Source organism: Molossus molossus, unplaced genomic scaffold (genome assembly GCF_014108415.1).
Source record: "Molossus molossus isolate mMolMol1 unplaced genomic scaffold, mMolMol1.p scaffold_m16_p_6, whole genome shotgun sequence".
In the NCBI taxonomy this organism is placed as follows: Eukaryota; Metazoa; Chordata; class Mammalia; order Chiroptera; family Molossidae; genus Molossus; species Molossus molossus.
In genome coordinates this window covers 12,977,855-12,999,141 of record NW_023425399.1, presented here as the reverse complement: position 1 = coordinate 12,999,141, position 21,287 = coordinate 12,977,855, and the positions used below count along the sequence as shown (strand labels likewise).

The 21,287-nt window shown below is 49.3% G+C and overlaps 1 protein-coding gene across 1 annotated transcript in view; it reads left to right on the top strand.

Moving 5' to 3' along the window:
* TOX2 (TOX high mobility group box family member 2) overlaps positions 1–21,287 on the top strand; it is a 112,898-nt gene that overhangs the window by 64,714 nt on the left and 26,897 nt on the right. The window contains exon 3 of the mRNA XM_036244892.1: positions 9,778–10,023. Coding sequence (XP_036100785.1) covers positions 9,778–10,023 — 246 coding nt within the window. The remainder of the gene's footprint in view (positions 1–9,777; positions 10,024–21,287) is intronic.

Sequence of the window (21,287 nt, the reverse complement as noted above, 5' to 3'; positions counted from 1 at the left end):
GAAAGGTCCGGATTTGATTCCTGGTCAGGGTACATGCCCAGATTTCGGGCTTGATCCCCAGTAGGGGGCGTGCGGGAGGCAGCAGATTGATGTTTCTCACATCTATTATTTCTATCTCTCCCTTCCTTCCTCTCTAAAAAATCAGTAAAAATATATATTTAAACAAATTACCCCAGGACAAGAGGCAAACCCAGGGCTGCCCTGGGCTGATGGGAAGTGGTGTGTGTGAACAGAGGTAGAGCACACGTTGGCTTCAGCTAGTCAGGGCTTCTCCACCTTGTTTCCGTCAATGTTTCTCATGTGACTTTGGAGAAGTCATTTTGCCTTTTTGAACCTCAGTTTCCAAAATGGAAAAGATATTTAACTCTTTGCTTATTCCTCCCATCTTTTTTTCCCCTCCTTGGGTCGGGGGGGACGGGCTCGTGCTGACTTGCTGTTCATGTATTTTCACGTCTGTCTCCTCGCATAGCCCTCAGCCGTGGGGAGTGCGCAGTTGGCATAACTTGCCAGAGGTCCCTCAGCAATTCCTCCAGGGCCGTCAAACTCCAAAACCAACATTCGTTCTGCAGATCAAAGAAGTAGCACTCAGTGATTATGAATTCCAAGAATCTGTAAGCGTTTCGGGAAAAAAATATTTGAAATCCTTATGCGTTTGGAACCCCAAAGCCCCGTGTCAGCGTAAGGCATTGCCGCTGTCACTTCTGGTTGTTTAGTGGGCTGGACTCTCAGGGTGCAGGAAAGCAGAGGTCCCCCATCTTCTTTCCTCCCCAGTGCCTGACCTCGGAAACCTGCAGTGGGGACAGGGGTGGCCCGCTGCTGCCGGAGACCGAGGATCGGGACAGGTGGGGTGGGATTAAAGGAGTAGGGTCGCGCGTTTTGCTGACTGGTACTGTTGACGGTCTGCGGTCTGCCACCGCGCCCGCTGTTCCAGCAGGCTCCCCCGTGCTGGCTCTTTTCCCTGAGGCACTCTGAACTGGGGAGTCACCCTGCAGCTAGGACACTCGTTGGCATACCTCCTACTGCTGAGGTCCCCCTACCCTATCAGGCTACTGTCTTGGGTGGGCCCTTTAGATGCCTGCAGCCGGCTGCCTTCCTTAGCTTTCCCTTGGCCCCGGCAACTCACACCTCCTGGCTTGACAACCCGTGTACTACATGAAGATTGCTCCCTGTCTCTCTCTCGTTCTCCCAATCTCTTCATTTCACGCAGCTCCCGTTACCCTCCCATGTTCCAAAACCTTCCAGTGACAGTGTCCTCCTGAGCCTCTCAACTCTGGGGACGCAGGGTGGCTTCTCCCGAGCGCTCCATCTCAACAGGCTTTGCCCAAAGTGAGGTGCCCCTTCCCACTGGGTCCTGCCCTGAGTCCCCACAAGCCGTGCTACTGGGACCTTTCTCACGTGGCTTGACAGTGGGGAGCCAGGAGGGAGGGAAGTTGATTCAGCCTCCTGGTTCCCTCAGTGAGGCTCTGCCTTCCTCTGATAGTGCAGGGGTGGGTGGTGGAAATGGATGGTCCAAGAACCTCACAGTAACCATCAACAGGGATAAAACAGGAAAACGTTGGATAATGAAAGTTGCCCTTCCCCAGGAGATCTGATCATTAATTTGCAAATGCTTCACAACGTAAGTCTGAAATAGATGAAGCAAAAAAATGAAATGGACATAAATACAAGAAGAAATTGATGAAATTACAATCATGGCGGAAACTTTTTCTTTTCTTTTTATTTTTTTTTTTATCCTCACCTGAGGATATTTTTCCATTTTTTTGTACAGATAGAGTGGGAGGGAGAGAGAGGAAGGGAGAGAGAGAGAGAAACATCGACGTGAAAGGGACACATTGAGTGGCTGCCACCCGCACAACCAACCAGGGCCGGGGACAAACTGCAACCGAAGTACGTGCCCTTAGCGGGAACCGAACCCGGGTCTCTCCGGACCGCAGGCCGACGCTCTAACCGCTGAGCCAAACTGGCCAGGGCCATGGCGGAAACTTTTAACATACGTCTCTCAGAAACCAGTGGATGGAGCAGAAAAAGAAAACGAATAGTCATTTAGAAGATTTAAACAACAGAACTAAGCTGGAAATAATAAACATGTATGCAGATTAGCCTTAAACTGTGTTACAAAGGAATTCTCAATGACTGTCAAAGAATGAATATATTTTTCATTCCTTTTAGGGTATCTACTTTTTTTTTTCTTCCTTAGTGGTTTACTATTTTGTTAGCCTTTCAAAATACCAGCTCTTCCTTATATTATCTAAGATGTGTTTTCTGTTTTATTACTCTTTCTTCAACTGACTTTTGGGTCATTTTGTTATTCTATTTCTAGCTTCTTGAGTTGAGTGCTGAGGTCATTTATTTTGTATTTCTTGTCTTCTAATAAATGAGTTCAGGTAAAAAGTTATAAATTTTCCATTGTTCACCTCTCACAGGTTTTGCCAAGCAGTGTTTTCATTGTCTGTAGTTTCCGTGGTGATTTCTTCTGTAACCAAAAGTTATGTCGAAGGCTGCTCCAAAAGCACCTAAATATTTAGGAGTTTCTGCCTCCCTCCATTTTTGTCTGCTCCTTCATTCTCTACGTTTGTTTTTTGTTTAAAACTAGGCTACTACATTTAGATCCGAGCAGGGATGGGGAACCTTTTTTCTTCCAAGGGCCATTTGGATGTTTTGTAACATCATTCTTGGGCCATACAAAATTATCAAGTTAAAAATTGGCCTGCTCTATTTGGTCGGGCTGATTTGGTGAGGCGTGTGATGTGAGCTGGTGTTAATGTTGAGGGCCCGGGCCGGATGTTCCTCACTCCTGTTAGAGTGTGGTCTATATCATTTCAACCTTTTGAAAAGTTTGAAATGATCTGTATTTCTAGTACATGGTCATGTGTTTAAGTGTTTCATGGACATTTAAAAATAATGTGTATTCTTTAAATATTGGGACAAATCAAGAGGGTAGATTGCGTTATTCATCTCTTCTATCATTACTCATTTTTATCTAATTCATTTGTCCGTTTTTGCAGAGATGTGTTAGTGGTTTTGTTAAATCCTCACAGTTTTTTTTTTTAATCCTCACCTAAGGATATTTTCTCCATTTATCTTTAGATAGAATGGAAGGGAGTGGGGTGGAGAAAGACACACACACAGAGAAACGTCGATGTGAGAGAGACACATCGACTGGTTGCCTCCCACACGACCCCGACTAGGGCCAGGGATGAACCGCAACCGATGTACGTGCGCTTGGCTCTAACCACTGAGCAAAACTGGCCAGGGCTCCTCATGGTTTTTTTATATTTTATATTCCTGTGGTTTATTAGTCTATATATAAGTTTTTGTTTTTCTGTTCTTCTTAGAGGATTATATCATTTATCAACTTAAGTATTCCTCTTGGTCTCCTTAATGCTTTTCCCCTGAATTGTACTTAATCTGTTATTAAATTTTCCACTTTTGCTTTTTATTTGCCTGACATGTTTGCTAATTTTTAACCTTTCATGTAATTTTATTTTATATATGACTATTATAAATATCATATGCTGGATTCATTTGGTTTAATTGAAATATTAATTTTTAGCTTTTAATAAGGGAATTAAAATCATTAATATTTATTGTGATTACTACTATTTAGTATTAATACTTTCACTTTATGAAGGTTCTTTACTATCATGTTTCCTAGTTCATTCCTATTTTATTCTTTTCAGATTTTTGTTAGATTGATTAGGTTCTATTTTTGTTATTGTTGTTGGTCCTTTAATAGTGTGGCATTTCTGTTTCTTCACACCATTTTTGTAATAAATAGCTAATAAAGAAATTCAACAAAATTTCAGGGTGTAAGATCAACCCACAAAATCAGCTTTGTTTCCCTATATAGCAATGAATAATCCCACATGCAAAATAATGAAGCTGGACTCTACCTCATATACGAAAGTTAATTGAAAACGAGTCCATGACCTAAGTCTCGGGGCTAAACCCATAAAATTCTTAGAAAAAAACATAGGGAGAATTCCTCAGACCTTGGATTTGACTGTGGGTCTTAGAGATGACATCAAAAGTGTGAACAATGAAAGAAAAAATGGATGAACTGGATTTTAGCAGAATTAAAAACTTTTGTGCATTAGCCCTCATCAGTTTGGCTCAGCGGTTAGAGCGTCAGCCTGTGGTCCAGAGAGACTCGAGTTCGGTTCCCACTAAGGGTGCGTACTCGGTTGCAGTTTGTCCCCGGCCCTGGTTGGTTGTGCGGGTGGCAGCCACTCGATGTGTCCCTTTCACGTCGATGTTTTTCTCTCTCTCTCTCTCGTTGCCTCTCTCCCTCCCACTCTATCTGAACAAAAAATGGAAAAATGTCCTCGGGTGATGATTAAAAACAAACAAACAACTTTTGTGCATTAAAAGGACTTTATCAAGAAAGTAAAAAGAGCCTGGCCAGTGTGGCTCAGTGGTTGAGCGTTAACCCATGCACCAAGAGGTCACCGGTTTGATTCCTGGTCAGGGCACATGCCCAGGATGTGGGCCCGATCCCCAGTGGGGGCTGTGCAGGAGGCAGCCAGTTGATGTTCTCTCTCATTGATGTTTCTATCTCTCTTCCTCTCCCTTTCTCTCTCTCTAAAATCAATAAAGAAAAAAAAATTTGAAGAAAAGAAAGAAAGGAACAGCTTCCAGCCGAAATCCTCTAGATTTTGTAGTTTGTGATCATTATTAAATGTGTAATCCTGTGTCTCTTCTGTTTTAGGAATCTTTGTAACATTGTCACATTAAGCCTGCAGTCACCTTATGGACAGCTATTTTGAATTAATATAAATTGTAGTGGTTTTTTTAGCTCACCGCTCCTAGAAATCTCTTGGGTTTACTTTGTATTCTCGAGGTCGAAGCTTTGTGTGTTTGTTTCAGAAAGGATTATTTAAAAGAATGTATGTATTTTTTTTACTTCCTATGGTTGACTTTTCGATTCCTGTGTCATTTGATTGTGGTAAGTGAATGAATTTATTCTGATCATTCCATAGAGCATAAGTTTATTTCTGCAACAGGCTTCTGGCCCATCGGATGCCCTTGGAGTCCTTCCTTTCCACACCTCCTCAGGAATAGAAGGGCTCCCCTTGCCCGTTTACTCCCCTGCCTTGAGGAGCTCTTGCCGTCAGTATTTTATTAACACCCTGCCTCCTAGGCATTCCAGGAGAAAGCTTACCCTTCTCTGAGCCAGGGGGAAGCCACAGGCCATTGAATCAGCCCAGCGTTCTTCCCTCCTGAACAGGTGCAGGAGAAACCCGAGAGCCTCCTCCTAGATGCCCCTTCTATCCCTGCCACGTTGCTTTGCTCTGAGTTCCCATCCCTTAGTTGATTTGGAAAGAGAGGGATTGGGGAACAAAAGGAGGAATTGAGGAACAAGGTGATCTTAGCAGCCTCGTAACCCATGTCTGCCTGGGACGGAGCTCCACCTCTTGGCTCTTCCCCGCCTCCTGACCCTGCCATTTTCCTCAAGGCCTCCTCCCCCAACTCACTCCCACAAAGGGTAGTCAGTTACGGTTTCTCATGCACCAGTTCCATGAGGGAGAAATGCTGGGCTGAAGCAAATAATCTGTGTCTTACCCTTGGGTCAGAGTCGAGTGGAAGCCTCCTAGGAGAGGGGGTCTTCGTGGTCTCCCAATCATTCATTTTATTACCATTATTTCTTCTGGCATTTGGTGAGTAGATTGTGTGTTCATTAGTTCGTTGGTTGGTTCGTTCATTCATTCATTCATTCATTCATTCATTCATTCTGCAAATACTTTTGGAGCACTCGTTACATGCCAGGCACTGTACATAGTAGTGACAAACTGTATGCAAACCTCCTCCTTCGTGGAGCTGACCTTCTAGTGGGGAGACAGGTAGTAATTAATAAACACAATAAATAGACAAAATACACTGGATGTTAGAAGATGCCAGTTGATAAAAAGGAAACAATACAGCATGGCCGATGGTTGGCGAGTTTAAATCGGGCAAAGAGCATAGACTTCATTGAGAAGGAGATGTTGGAGTGCAGACCCGGGAGGCGATGGAATGAGCTGTGTGAACATCTGCAGAAGCATGCTCTGGAGAGAGGGAACAGGCTTGCCAGGGTGGCATGAAGAAGGAGAACCGCAGGAGGTAATGTCAAGGAAGTGAAGGGCACAGAGGTGGGAGCGGGGCGAGTAGAACCTGTGAGAAGGGACCCCTGGAGGGTGGTGAGCAGAGGAGCCACATGATCTTACATTTTAACAGGATAAGTCTGGCCCCTAGGCGGAAACAGACCACAGCAAGGGAGAGGCAGGGAGCTCAGGCCGGAGACCACTGCGGTCAGCCAGGGTAAAGAGGATGTGGGCTTGGACCCGAGCGCTCACATCTTGTATTTATTCGGAAGCTGGAGCCAATAGGCTTTCCTGACAGAATTGGCACAGGGGGTGAGGGGGTGAGAGGGAGAAAGGGGTCCAGGATAGCTCCAAGGCATGGGGCCCGAGCAACCAGGAGGCGGGACTTGCCCTGCGTCGAGGAGGAGAGGACCGTGGATGGGCAGGTTCTCTTTCAGACACATTAAGTGTGAGATGTCTGTTAGAATCCCGACAGCGGTGTGAAGTAACCGTGGGCTCTGCGGATGCGGCGCAGGCTGGAGAGAGGAGCTGGGAGCCGGCAGCACACAGGTGGGACTTAAAGCCACACGTCTGACTGAGAGCGCGAGGGACTGAGTGTTTAGAGGAGAGGTTTGGAATCTGTGCTCTGTGACATGTCACCGTTCATAGGCTGGGGGGAGGAATTGGGGACCGGCAAAGGACATGGAGAGGAAGCAGCGCGGTTTAGGAAGGGCAACGCGTGTGGTGTCCCGGGAGCCAGAGAAGAAAGTTGTTCCGGAGGAGGGCGGTGGACAGCTGTGTCAGATGCTCTGCGAAGGTCGAGGTGGGCAGGCGAGGATGAGATCTGACCACTGGGTTCAGTAGCATGGAGGTTATTGGCGGCCTTGCCCATCGGTTTTGGTGGATGGCGGGATGAAGATGGGATGGGAGTGGGTTTGAGAGAGAACGAGTGGAAGGGAAGAGACGGCTCTTTCTGGAAGTTTCCCTGTAAGGTTTTGCTAATAATTTTAGCTTCCAGAACCCTTACAGCTTGGCCTGCCTTTCTACATTCTCATGAGGACACGTGCCAGAGAGCAAGTGCCCGTCGCTTACTCGGGGAGTGAGGAGTGGAGTCTTGAAGAGGCCTCCGACCCGCTGGGAAACGCTGGGCCCAGAGTCACAAGACCTGGGTTGGAATCCCACCCGAGACTCACGGGCTCTGTGACACCTCCACTCTCTATGCTTCATCTTCTCTGTCTGAAAAATGGAGAGAATCGTCGCCTCTTTGCAGAACTCATACAGATGAAGTGGATAGTGGGGGGGAGGGGGGGAAGCTGGGTCCAGGGCCTGGCACACAGTAGGCGCTCAGTGTGAGTCGGTGGCAGGTGGGTTGGCTATTCAGGTGTCATGCATCCAGGATTTGATTGCATTCGGAGGAGGCATGGACGTGTTTGCCTGTGTAGATATTTTAAGTGTGCCAATTGCTTTAAATGAATTGTTATAATTGTGTTATTCCAATATTTGGATACAACATATGCTTATATTTGCAAAAGGCTTCTGGTGGATTGGGCCGGTTCCAGTGTGTGGAGGTTCTGGTTTTCAAGGGAAAGGGATGGACTCGGGCAGTCACTTAGCATTGACTGAGCACGTGCTGCGTGCCTGCACCTGTTCTGGGTGCCGGTGGGCAGACCGAAGGTGGCAGTTGGCAGACATGAGTAATAGGTCACTTAGGGACGTACGACCTGTCAAGAGGGATAGAACACCTGGGTGAGGTCTAAACCTGGCACACTCCCCCATTTCAGGTGCTCATTCAGTGCCTTCTAATTGCGCACCTACCATGTGTCAGGCTCTGGTGACAAGGCAGCCTTAACCCCTGCCCCATGGAGCCTGGGGTGTGGCTTAGTGGATTGAGCATCTTCCCATGGACTGAGAGGTTTTGGTTCGATTCCCAGCCAGGGCACATGCCCAGGTTGCAGGCTTGATCCCCGGTAGGGGGCGTGCAGGAGGCGGCCGATTGATGTTTCTCTCTCACCGATGTTTCTATCTCTTTTCCCCTTCCTCTCTCTCTCTAAAAATCAATTAAAACATTTTAAAAAAAGAATCAGAAATGATTTTCGGAGGTAATGTACGGAGCACATACAAAGGGCTGAGGAGAGGAAATGCGAGGGGGAGCCTTGTTGTAGGAGGGGCAGCGGGCTGGGGGCTTCCTGGAACTCTGCTGTCTGAGCTCTATGATGCCGGTGGCTGGTCCCACCTGCAGAAAAGCATCTCCAGCCCACCTCCGTGGCCGGGCTAAGACAGGCATCACCCATGGTGCCTGAGGAGTTAGGAACATTCACAGTGGGGAAGGCAGGTGAGGGCACCGAGTCCATGAGCTGCTGTTTACGCCCTCTGTGTTCTTGGAGAAATTCCCGAATGTCTCTGAAACTCCAGGCAAGGACAACTACGACAGCAATGACAGCCACCACTGAGACGGCTGGCTGTGTTCCAGTGTCCTGAGCAATTTGCTCCTTATAGTACGTGCTACTCTGTCGTACGTCCTGTTATTACCTTCTTTTCACGTATGAAGAAACAGGCACAGAGAGGTTAACTGATGTGCCCAAAGTCACACAGCTAGTACACAGAAGAGCCAGAACTCAAGCCCAGGCTCTCTGGCTCTTGACTACGTACACCGTACTGCCTGCTGAACAGCAGGGACAGTGATGCGCACCTCCAGGGCAGTCGGGAAGGTCAAGTGAGACGCTGAGATGCAAGCTTCTGGCCTCTGCCCTAGGACCTGGCTCATGCCTCCATTCAGCTAATTCGTTTTGAGCTCTTACTTTGTGCCAGGTTCTGGAAAACAGGACATACAAGGACTGTCCTGGCAGAACTCACGTTAAGCATTAAACAAATAATTATACAAGAAATTAGTCAGCTCCAAGGTCAATGAGAGCTTCCAAGGAGAAAGTCAGGGCAACCTCAGGGTGTATAACAGGATCTGACCTACTCTAGAGTATCAGAAAAGACAGTTAAACCAAACCCACTGTGAGGGATGAGGAAGGGGCCAGATGAAGGGAGAGCATGGGGCGGAGAATCCCGTAGAGGGAACTCTCATCATTTCTGTTCAACCCTGGACTGGAGCATCCTGTCTGAGCAGTGAGGTGGGGAAATGGGCAGATCAGGATCAGAGAGGAAGGTCACTAGTATGGCTCCTAGCCTGTGCTCCTCGGGGAGTGTTGGTACCGTTCACCAAGATGAGAAAGACCAGGAGAGGACCCGGTTGTGCTGGGTGTGGGGAGCACATAAGAGAAAGTTGTCCAGTTGCCCTGGAAAACTACCAGGCAGGGAGTCAGGATACTCTGGCTCTAGTCCCAGCGCTTCTGCTCACCTGGGCTGAGCCACTTTTCCTCTTGGATCTCAGCAGCTCTCCCATCTGTCAGATGGGTGGGTGTGGGGCGATGGGTTCACAGTGGGCTGTAGTGGCCAGATCTGGTGGGAAAACAGAACGGGTCAGTAGGAGCCGGCCCCAGCAGGAGGCCGGTGTTTGTATGCAGACCCTCCAGTAGGAGGAAGCACCCATTTGGGGATAGGGCAGGAGTGTGAGCAGGTCATGGGCCATCTTGACTGTCTGCCTTGCAGAGACATCATCCCTTCTCCCCTTTGCCAAACATTTGTGATCAGTACTGTTGCTGCTGCCGCCCCCCCTGTTCTGCAGCTGTAAGACACTGACCCTTGACACCGTGCCCTTGTGATGTTTTAGGCCTACAACAGCCAGAATGAGAGCAACGAAGACTATGAGATCCCCCCGATAACACCTCCCAACCTCCCGGAACCGTCCCTCCTGCATCTGGGGGACCACGAAGCCAGCTACCACTCGCTGTGCCACAGCCTTGCGCCCAACGGACTGCTCCCTGCCTACTCCTACCAGGCCATGGACCTCCCGGCCATCATGGTGTCCAACATGTTGGCCCAGGACAGCCACCTGCTGTCGGGCCAGCTGCCCACGGTGAGTTCCTGTCACCCGCCATGTCCTGCCGTTGCAGCAGAGAAGCGGGTGGGAAGGGAAGCAGAATGCTAGTGCCTAATGCGGACCCTCTGCTCGTGTGCAGGGTCTAGGCTCAGTTGTCGCTTGCATGGGGGGCTGCAGAATATGGGGCGCGGGCATGGAGGGGACTTTATGTCTTCATACTGCTTACTTCTGGAGCTCTGTTGATAATATCTTGGTATTTGTTTTAGTACTATTTTTAATAGTATGATCTCATCTGAATTTTTATTTTTAACAGCTTTATTGAGATCTAATTTGTATGCCTTATAGTTCACCCATTTAAAGTGTACAGTTCAGGCCCGACCGGGGTGGCTCAGTGGTTAAGCATCAACCCATGCACCAAGAGGTCGCTGGTTCGATTCCTGGTCAGGGCACATGCCCAGGTTGTGGGCCAAATCCCCAGTGGGGGCATGCAGAAGGCGACCAATCTATGTCCTCTCAGCTCTGTTTCTATCTCTCCCTTCCTCTCTCTAAAAAATCAATAAAGAAAAAAAAAATTTTTAATTAAAAATAAAGTGTACAATTCAGTAGCTTTTAGTATATTCAGAGTTGTGCAGTCATCAATACAATCCATTTAGAACATTTTTGTCACCCTGTAAAGCTAATCTGTTCCCTTTAACCATCATTTCCGACCCTCCCACAACCCCTAGCCTCAGGCAACCACTAATCTACTTTCTGTCTTTATATATTTGCCTATTCTGGACATTTCATATAAATAGAATCGTATTATTTTTAAAACACTGTATCTTGTTTTAGCTGCCAGGGAAGAGGGTGACTGCTGAGTTAAAGTTTGCAGGCCAGGTAGACGTTTGGCAGGCAGACCAGGCAGGGAAGGACCTTCTCAGCTGCGGGAACAGCATGTGCAGACGCAGGAGGCGGGAGGGCTGGGCATGCTTGGGAGCAGCATGTGGTTTATTCTTTTTAGTGAACTGGAGAGAACGGCCCTGGAGCCAAGGAGGGAGGGAGGAGGTGGAACAGTCTCCAGGGCCTGGATCATAAGGGTCCTGAATCTCATGCTAAAGAGATGTATGATTTCTTTTTTTTTTTTTTTAAGCATAATGGCTGATTTGAACAATCAAAACCTAAAGAAAACCAGTAGAGCTTTTTTTGTGTAATAGAAAAAGCTCCTTAAGGGAACTCTAGTACTTCTCCTGAATAGCTGTGATTTATCTGTGCTTTTTTCCTTCGTAGTTAATATTGTCTACCAGTCACAACTCTTGAGTTCATTCCGAAGTGACAGGAGCCAAACTCAAGCTAGCTTAAGGAAGAGAAGACTGAAATGTCCAGGGGTGGACAAAGGGTCTCAGGCATGGCTGGATCCAGGAAGCAGCAGTGTCACTAGGCCTATCTCAGTCTCATTTCCACGCAGGAGGCACGAGGGCGGCTGGCAGCCAGGTCCTCCCTGACTCTCTGGCGGGAGCGCGGCTGGACGAGTCAGCGTATCCGGGGGAATCAGGCCTCAATTTTGTCAGCTTGGGTTACAGACACACCTGTGACAGGGAAGGAGATGCTGCTTGGATGATGTCCCACGAGGATCACGTGGTGTCGAGTGGGTCACGTTTACGTTGCAAATACTGCTCAGCGTCCACAGCCAGACTTGTGGCCCAATTCTAGCAAATGCCTGGGACCTTCAGGTCTACGTGTGTGTTCTAACAGTCCTGATTGCATTTGATTTATTGTTTAATCATTACCAAATTTCGTCACTTAAAAAAGGAAATTGGTATACTCCGTGTATTTTTGTAAGCCACATCCCTTTTTTAAAGAAATCTGGGTGAGAAACAAAAGGAGACAAAGGAGTGGGGAGGGAGGGAGCCCACTCAAGGTCCACATTTCATAATGTTCGGGGTCTGGCTAAAGAGCTCAATGGAAATTGATGCTCCGTTTCTTCGGGAGTAATTTTCTGTGGGCCCATCAATAATGCAGAACCTGAGCATCCTCTTCTCTCTCCAGGAGAACTGCAGATACTGCCCCGCACGGTTTTCATTCCACTTTGTCAGGATGCTTATCGTGCGCTGTTTGCCAGCCAATTTCCTGACAAAAGCTTCCCCACTCCAGACTGTCCTACTTCGGGGCTTGTGCCAACACGAGCCAGGCCAGGGCTGGGACTGCGGGTGAGTGTGGCTGCGGCTCCGGGCCGCCGTGTCCCAGGCCTTGGGTCACCCAGCGGTGACCGTGCGGAGCAGTGGTTAGCGCGTGGGCGCTGGCGTCTGACCTGCATTAGACCTTGGCTGCACTCTCAAACGTCCGTCCTCTCCCCGCCTCCGGGTTGCCGTGAAGTGCACCTGAGATAATGTATGTAAAGTCTGAGCAAATGTCTGGCGCTGGGTAAACAGTCGGGGAATATTTGCTATTCTTATTATTAGTAATGAAAATGAATTCCCGCTGTAACCGAATGGCAGTGTTTGCCTGTCAGTCTCATTTAGCAGGAGGAACAGACAGCAGAGGCTCTCCAGGACCTCTGCAGGGCCACCTGGCTATAATAGCTCAGAGAGGTCCAGAAGATGTCATCTGTTTATCAGACATGACCCCCTGCTCGCTCCTCCTAGGAAATGCCTGTGCTGGGCTCGGTCCAAAGAGCCACTTTGCAGTCACTCTCCAGATTTCTTTCCAGCAAACTCAGGGTAAAGACGCTTCACAAATTCAGATCGCTTTAATTCTTCCATTAGGCAGACTTTTCAAAGGTCCACTGAGTTTTCTATTCCCTTGTTAAGCAATGAAAGATAAGCCAAACTGTTTTGTCCCCGGAAGGGCTACTGGACCAGTTAGGAAACCAGGTAAGACCACGTCCGTCCATTGGAACTATCTGGGAAAGAGAGACAAGGCACCATGAAGACAGAGTCTTAAAATGTGTCTGAGCCGCTACCTCTCAGTCTTACCAGGTGCGTAAGGGGCTGGAGCAGCTGGGCTGCGGGGACACAAGTGACACAGGGGAGGCCCCAGCGGCCAGGATGCCACAGCTGCTGTTTGCAGACTGAGATGTGTTAAGAACGTTGTCCCTGGAGAGGTGGGTGAGGCCAAGGCGGTCCGCAGCCTTCTCATTAATGCCAAGCCCCTGTGGCTCTGATCCCAGAGGCCGCCGACTCCCTCTGGCCCCCTGCCCTGGCCCTCGTGGCCTCCTGACCTGCACGGCAGTTGGCCCTTCTGCTTGGAAGGTACGGCTGCTGGCAGGAATCCCGTGCAGTAGTGGAACGGGGCCCCTTTGCAAAATTAAATATGCTTAAGGCTTCTCCCTCGACTTCTGTGTCTTAACTGATTAAACATTCATTTCCAAGACAAAAAGAGTCAATTTAGTATGAAAGATATATTTTGCTGGTTTAATTTAAAGCGCTGCACCTCCATCTGACCCCTATTTTCATAACTCAATAATTTTATCCTGTGTTGATTGTCTCATTTTGAGAGAGATATTGTATGTATAAATCAGCTTCTAAAATACCCAAAGAAAGTAGAAGAGTGGAATTTATTAAGGAGCCTCTGGTAAGTCTGAAATAATTTATTTTGGAGTCGTCCTTGGGAAATGTTCGCGCTTCTGGTCCTGGTTTACCCAGGAGAGGAATTATCCCGGGAAGGGACAATGCTTGATGCTCCCAGACAGGTTCCCGGGGAACGTACACCTTTGGCGAGACCGGAGAAGCTCCTGGGAGGGCCCCGGGCAGGCGGCGACAGGCCTCCGGGGAAGGGCCAGCAGGACTCTCCCTGCGCCAGCCGCGGGTTCTGGTGATTCGGGAGACGTGGGTGTCCGAGGCGAAGCTCTGTGTGTCACCGGAGCTGTGTGGTCCGGGCTCCGGCCTCAGTTGATACAGGGGTGGTACCAGCTGTCACCCAAACCTTCTCCTCCAGCTTTGACTCCTGGCTGCTTTCTCTGGGACCTCAGGCGAATCACGGCCCACCCAGCCTCGGTGTTCCCGTCTATGGAATGGGGGTTGGGATCCCAACTCTGGCAAACTCACAAATAGGAAAATGGGAATGACGACTTTGTCGGCTATGACAAAAACCCTCCACTACCTCGCACATGCCACTGGCCTGGGGGCTCAAATCCTGTTAAGTTGGATCAAAACCCTGAGTGCTGGATTGGTGGTTTTCGACCCTCTGTGCTCTGGGTCCCTGTCCCAAAGCAGCATGCCAGAACTCGTCCTTTGGAGAGGGCTAGGAGCTGTGGCCCAGGGTCCCCCAGGCCAGGTGAGGGGTCTCCAGGCTGGTCTCCAGGGGAGACTGTTGGGGAGAGGGCTGGGCAGTACCGTAATTGCCACGTCACCCTTGCTTTAGAGATGGTTCCCATGAGAAAGCCTGGGTTAGGGCTTGGCGCCCGGGGGCGGGGCTCAGAGCTCCTCAGTATCCCCCCTAAAACCTACCTCTTCTCTTCCTGTTCTCTACCTTCCCCCTCCAGTCTCCTCTTTCTCCTCTGCTCTCTTCCCCACTCATCCCTCCTCCCCCAGGAGACTTAGTCTACCTCTGATTCTCTTGAGATGCAGAGGGATTCCCTCCCAAGTCTGAGGAAAGGGGACCAAAGACCCCCAACCCTTGGGGTAGTAGAGATCCTCCAATCCAGCCCATTCGTTTTATTGCTCTTAATGCATCATTTGTTTGTTTTGTTTGATGATTGTATCAGTTAGTTTTTGCTGCGTAACAACACTTAGCGGCTTAAAATGAACCGTGAACGTTGTCTATTTCTTGTGATTCTGTGGGTCAGCAAGGTAGTTCTTTTGAACCGGACTGGAGTCAGCTTACAGCTCGGCTGGGACTGCAGGGTCTAGGGTGGCCTTGTTCACATCTCGGCGTTGGCCCAGTGTCCCCTGGGGCCAAAGGGGATGACTTGGCTCCAGGTCAGTCATCCATGGTGGCCCGGGCTTGTTCACATGGCTATGATCACAGGGTTTCCTAGAGCATCAAGAAAGGATAGGCCCCAGTGTGCAAGCGCTTTTCAAGTCTCTACTTGCTATTGACCCATCAGCCAAGTCACATGGCCAAGCCCAGATTCAAGGGGTAGAGAAATAGACCCCACCTCTTACAGGGAGAAACGGAAGAGTCACATTGCAGAAGGGCATGTCAGGAAGGCAGGGATTCGTAGCCATGTTGGTAATCTATTGTGATAAAGCTTCGCATTTTTGTATGCTTCGGTTTTCTTGGCATGTAGCATCCTAGTAGTGGGGAACATGGGCTCTGAGGTTAGGCCGACCCGAGTTCAAACCCAGCTCCGCCATCTGTTACCATTTACCCTGTGGCTCAGAGCAAGGGGTTAAACCCCCTGAGCCTCAGTTTCTTCCTCTGTAAAACAGAGTCAATATTTTTGCCTCACAGGAATGTGGAGATTCAATGATCAGATGTAGAAAAAGTACTCAGCCCAGGGTTTGGCACACAGTAGGCATTCAGTAACTATAAACTACTCTATTTATTCATTGATTCATTTTACTGACAGGGTTTGGATGGCTTCAGCCTTGTTTGTCCAGTCTGCCGTGCTGGTGGTGGTGAGGCTGGCTTCCCGCTATGGGGCGGTCCAGGGGGTGAGTGTCCGGGGTGGGTGTCAGAGGTGGATCAGCACTGGGTGGCTGGGGTTGGGGAGAGGGCGCCATCTGGGGGATGGGGAGGGCATAGTAATTACACCAGGACCTCGGTCAGGGTTCGGAGTTTGAGAGCAACGGCAGAGAATGATAGTTCCCCTGCTTGCGAAGAAGGGAAGGTCCCAAGTCCAACTCTCCTTGGCTGCATGCCCAAAGGGCAGGACCATCTTGGTAAACACAGGGGCGCACAGGGCACTTCCAGCCTGGGCTTTTCCTGGGTGCCATGATCCCACCTCCTTTCCCTCTGGGGGTGGGACTGGGAGAGCTCATCTCCCAGATGGGCCTCCGAGGACCCTAAATGGGAGTAAGCAGAGGCCCAGAGGGTTCTTTCTGTTCAGCAGCGTCCAGCAGAAATCCCCACCCCCGTTTTTCAGAGGCAGTCAGCGAAAGAAATATGTCTTTTTACATTTTATAAAACTCAGAAAAATGGCTTTAAACAGCTTTTGCTCCCCTGCTCTAATTATTTATTTTCAAACACTCCTTCAGGGGACTGCTCCGTTTTCTTATCCTACGCTCCTCTTTCTCATAATGAACCATCACTTCAATAAATCATTATGAAAACAGAGACTAACACCAGCTCTGAAAGGTTGAAAGATTTATGTAACACATTTATGTTTCCCATTTTCTCATTCTGGTACTCGGCTGCAAAAGCTAAGCTAATAAAAGCTGCTATTAATATTTCTTGTTGCCTAGCAACCCCAGAGCGGGAGTAATAGCTTCAGCTAGAAAAATAGATGACCGATAAGGAAAAATTCAATTCTTTTATTATCTCAGGGGGAAATGGCCTTTTACTGGAACATTATGATGTACGAGTGTGAAGTTGAACACAAAAGGGTTTTTGTGTGTGTGTGTTTGTTTTTCTATTTTTAATGAACATTATTTTACCTCCACTAACTCTTTTAGGGCACTTTTGTTTTCTTCTGCACGCCCCTCCTCCCCTCACCCCATCCCTCATGCTTAATTTAGCAGCTATAGTAGTTAAGAACCTGTCAGCGTTTTTTTTAGTTTAAAAATGGTTTTTGCAAAGGTTTAGAACTCGGTCATAAAAATTCACTCCCTGTTAAAACTCAGGTCAGTGATAAGCCAGCGCGCAGGCTAGCTCTCTGCGAACAGGCTTACATTTGTGGAGAGATAAGACTCCTGATTTTCACTAAGAGAAAGGTCGGAAAAGAACAAAATGTGTTCTTTCCCGTGTCCCGGTTTCCTTTGGAACTCTGGGAGGCTGTCTCCTTTGAGAACGGCTTGCTGTAAGTTTGAAGTGTGTTCCAAAGAGGGCAGGGCAGGGCATGGACGTTTGTTGAGCACCTGCTGCGTACAGACTTGGTGCCATTGTGTCCTTTCAGCCACCCTCTGCAGTAGGAACCATTATTATCCCCATTTTTCAGATGCAGAAACAGGCTTAGAGAGGCCAAGGAATCAACCTAAGGTACCTGCTGCCATGAGGCTTCACACCGTTGTGCTGTGGCATGAGGGGTCTCCACTTAGCATCACCGACAGTTTGGGTGGGATCGTTCTCCGTTGTGGGATGCCCTGTGCATTGTAGGGTGTCTAACAGCATCCCAAGCCTCTACCCACTATTCGTGGCCTCTAATAACAAACATTCCCCAAGTCAAAATCAAAATCAGCCCGGCCACTGTGGCTCAGTGGTTGAGCATCGAGTCATGCAGCAAGAGGTCGCTGGTTTGATTCCCTGTCAGGGCACATGCCCAGGCTGTGGGTCAAACCCCTGGTGGGGGGCAGGCAGGAGGAGGCCAGTAGATGTTCTCTCTCAGCGATGTTTCTATCTCTCTATCCCTCTCCCTTCCTCTCTCTCTAAAAATAAATAAAGAAAAAAACATTTTAAAAAATACCAAAATTAAAAATGTCTCTAGTCATTGTCGAATGTTCCCTGGAGGACAAAATCACCCCTAGTTGAGAACCACTGTGTGCTGTTTTCTCTGCTTGAAAGGCTCTTCCCCCTTGTCAACCTGGCGAACTCCTCTCCCTGCGTCAGACCCCAAGTCAGAAGTCATCTCTCTGAGGCTGTCTGGATCCTCTGGGCTGGGAGTAGGGTAAGGAAAGTGAGACACTGGTCTTGATCACAAAACTTAGAGGACTGCCAAAAAACTCAGTAATCCAGATAAATAATATTCTCATATACTATTTTTATAAATAAAAATTGCAAAAAACATGATGAGCAGTACATCCAAAATGTAAATAGAGGTGGGATTGGTCTGAATTCATGACCGGAGGTGGTGTTCATTTAGATGCCTGTCTGCACTACCTGCCTGGGGCAGCCTGAAGGCCAGGTCTGTGCTTCATGTCTGTGTCTGGCACCAGCATCTAGCAGAGGGCCTGCCTAGAGATAACCCTCAATGTCTGGTCATTGACTGAATGAATGGGAGGAGAGAAATGACTTGCCCAAGGTCACACCGCGAGTGAAAGGGCAGAGCTGGAACTCGAACCTGGGTCTGACTCTAAGCCCAGGGCTCTCTGCACCCTTCAGGCTGTGTTCCTGAGACAAGGTTGCCTTGGAAGAGGGCACCTAAGCCATGGGGCATTCAAAGATGTCCTGGGTGCTCACAGCCTGGGGGAGGGGGCCAGGTAACGGCAGCCATGATTTTAGCTTGGTGTCCACTTGGCTCATTTCAGCCTCACAACCCCTGTGCCAGGCAAGAGCTGGCAGCTCCGTGAACATCTCCAAGAGCAGAGCGAACTGTAAGGTCAGCCCTTGGAGCACTGCCCATGCTCACTGTGGTCAGTTTCCTTATCTTGACTTTTGGAGGGCAAGGGCCACCCCTTGTTTGACCCCATATCCTCTTGCTGAACTTTTCCTAAAAGAATGGATGAATTATCTGCAGCTGTAGCCTGCTAACATTTAGCACTTATTATGTGCTTGGCATCCACGTCAGCCATTTTTATTTGTATCTCATTTAATCCTTCACCCTGAGAAGGATCATTGCCGTTTCACAGAAGAGAAATCAGAGGCATGGGGAGGTAAACCTCTAGGCTACACAACTATCATGGTGGCACCAAAATTCAAACCCAGGCAGGCGGACTCCCCAGCCTGTGTACTCAGTATCTAACCTGTACAACCTTCAAATGAATGAGTGAATGAACACATGAATGAATAAGGGAGTGATCAAGCCAGGTCTCAATCTGAAGTAACTACAGCATGAAGCGTAAGGTGCTAGCTTGCAATGAAAAAAGGTTGAGTTCAGAGGAGAGTAGTAGCAGGGAAGGCTTCCTGGAGGTGGTGGCCTTGGGGCTGAGCCTTAGAAGCCAGAGAGCAGCAGCAGAAGCCTGAGAGGAGAAAACATTACACCTGCTTGGACTTTCTTGTTCAGACCCAATTGCCAGCCACCTCCTCTGCTGGTATTCACGGAGCAGTTTGGGGTGTTTTACGATAGCTCAGGCGCCCTCTGGTGCCCATCCTCTCAACCCCCTGCCAGGCTCCCGATGGGAGTCATGACCCTCTGGCTGTGCAGGCTACAAAGGCCAGACATTTCACTTGCATTTTGGGTGAAATGCCAAGCTTGGCAGAGAACCTCTCCCTCCGAGACCTGCTCCCGAGGCACGAGGAAGAGTTCAGGGAAAATCGCGGTAGCATTCATCAGCGGCAGCTTCGATATTACCTGGCATAATGGCTCTTTGCTCCAACTGCATATTCAGTACCATGTTGGGGAAAATGAGCTTTTAATGTACCGTCGGCATCGCTGAGAAACCATCTCTGGCTCCGTGGAGTGTCTGGAGCACATAAAACTTGAGATCTATTGGAGTCATTTTCCCCCTGCTCTGGATGGATAATAAAAAGTCAGTCTCGGGTGCTCTTTCTCGCATCTTGCGGCTTTGTCCATTTAGAACTCGGTGTCTTCATAAAAGCCAACAAGACAAATAAAACTCATCTAAATGTTAAAGCTTTGGGAGAGAGTGTCCATGCACCACTGGGCCAAGAGCATTTCGAGGAGAGGAGCGTCCCGTGGAGGTTTTCGCCCAGCAGCTGGGTTGGGCTGTGGTTCTAGCTGTGATGGGGCAGCCTGGCGTCCAAGCCACAGCCCTTCACTGGCGTCTGGGGTCCTAGGCTTCCTATTCGGCCGCGCTGGCTGATCCTCGGAGTGACTGTCGCCTCTGAGCCTCGAGGAAGACGCTGTTTAACCCGTGGGATGGTTGTGGGAAGCAAATATGCTAATGAAATACTGCTTAGCTTTGTATTGGGGATGTAGCAGGTGCAAGATAAGAGTTTGTTGATTGAATGAGTGAAAGGAAGGGAGGGAGGGAGGAAGGGAGGGAGGGAGGGAGGGAGGGAGGGAGGAAGGAAGGAAGGAAGGAAGGAAGGAAGGAAGGAAGGGAGGGAGGGAGGGAGGGAGGGAGGGAGGGAGGGAGGAAGGAAATGCTGCCTCCGTGAACACTTCACAAACCGTAGCGTGCTGTTACATCATTGTTGGCGAGTCAGCCAGCGGGGACCCCGTAGCCTGTTCTGTCTTACAGTAGCGTCCACCTTCTCTCATCTAACCTTCCCGCTGACTTGGAGGGAGATGGAATTATCTTCGGTCACAGACATATGCCTGAGACTCAGAGGCAAGTGGCTTGTCCAGAGATACACAGCCAGGAGGTTGTGGAGGCCAGACAGGACCTTAAGTATTTTATGCCATCCTCCTGGTACAGAAGCACCTCTCGCCCCAGCCCTTGGCCCCGGGCCTCTGCACTGGGAGGTGGGACTCTCACCCCTGCCCCCCCATCCAGTGTGGGGAGGTCAGAGCTCTCACTGAGACAGGAGGGAGGGGCAAACTGTTAGCCTCAGTGCTATTTTCCTAAACTCGGGGTGAGTATTAGAAACTGTCGCTGGGCTGGGTCTGTTGGCTGGGCCTAGACGTTGGAGCCCTGAGGAATCTGTCCTGAATAAGCCATTGCTAGTTCACCCCAGAAACGGATGGAGAGACAGTCAGGAGACCTAGGTTCACGTTCTGTCTCTGCCGCCACTAACCAACTGTAGGGCAGGTCACCTTCCCGGCCGCACCTCTTTGATATGATTGGACGAAGCCCAGATACCAACGTGGAGTTGAGGATCTCAAGGGAGAGAGGTCTCTAAAGCATGTCTTCCTTTTTTTTGTTAATCCTCACCTGAGGATATGTTTTTTTATTTGATTTTTTAGAGAGCGTGGAGGGAGGGAGGGAAGGAAGGAGGGAAGGAGAGAGAGAGAAACATATCAATGTGAGACATATCAATTGGTTGCCTTCTGCACAACCCCGATTGGGACCAGGAATCGAACCCTCAACCCTTCAGTGTACAGGCTAGTGCTCTAACCACTGAGCGACAGTGGCTAGGGCTCTAAAGCATTTCATGGATGGGCCCTGCAAGGAGTTATTGTCACCAGGGTGGCAGATCAGAGCCACCCGGTCAGGAGAGCCCGGTGGGTTGGGAGGGAGCGCCCCGGGGCCAGACGGCTGCAGGTGTGACCAGCTGTGTGACCTCAGCCAAGCCACTTAACCTCTCTGTGCCACAGTTTTCTCATGGGGCTGCTGCGAGGAGTAAATGAGATCTTCCAGATGGTGTCCGATCTGCGGAAGAGGGAGGTCAGCCTGGCCCCACAGGCAGCTCTCAAGCATGATCTAGGCCATGGAGTGGCTGCCACATGTACCCAGTGTGAGGTGTGAGTCAAGCATGGGGGACGGGAGTGTGGCTCCCACATC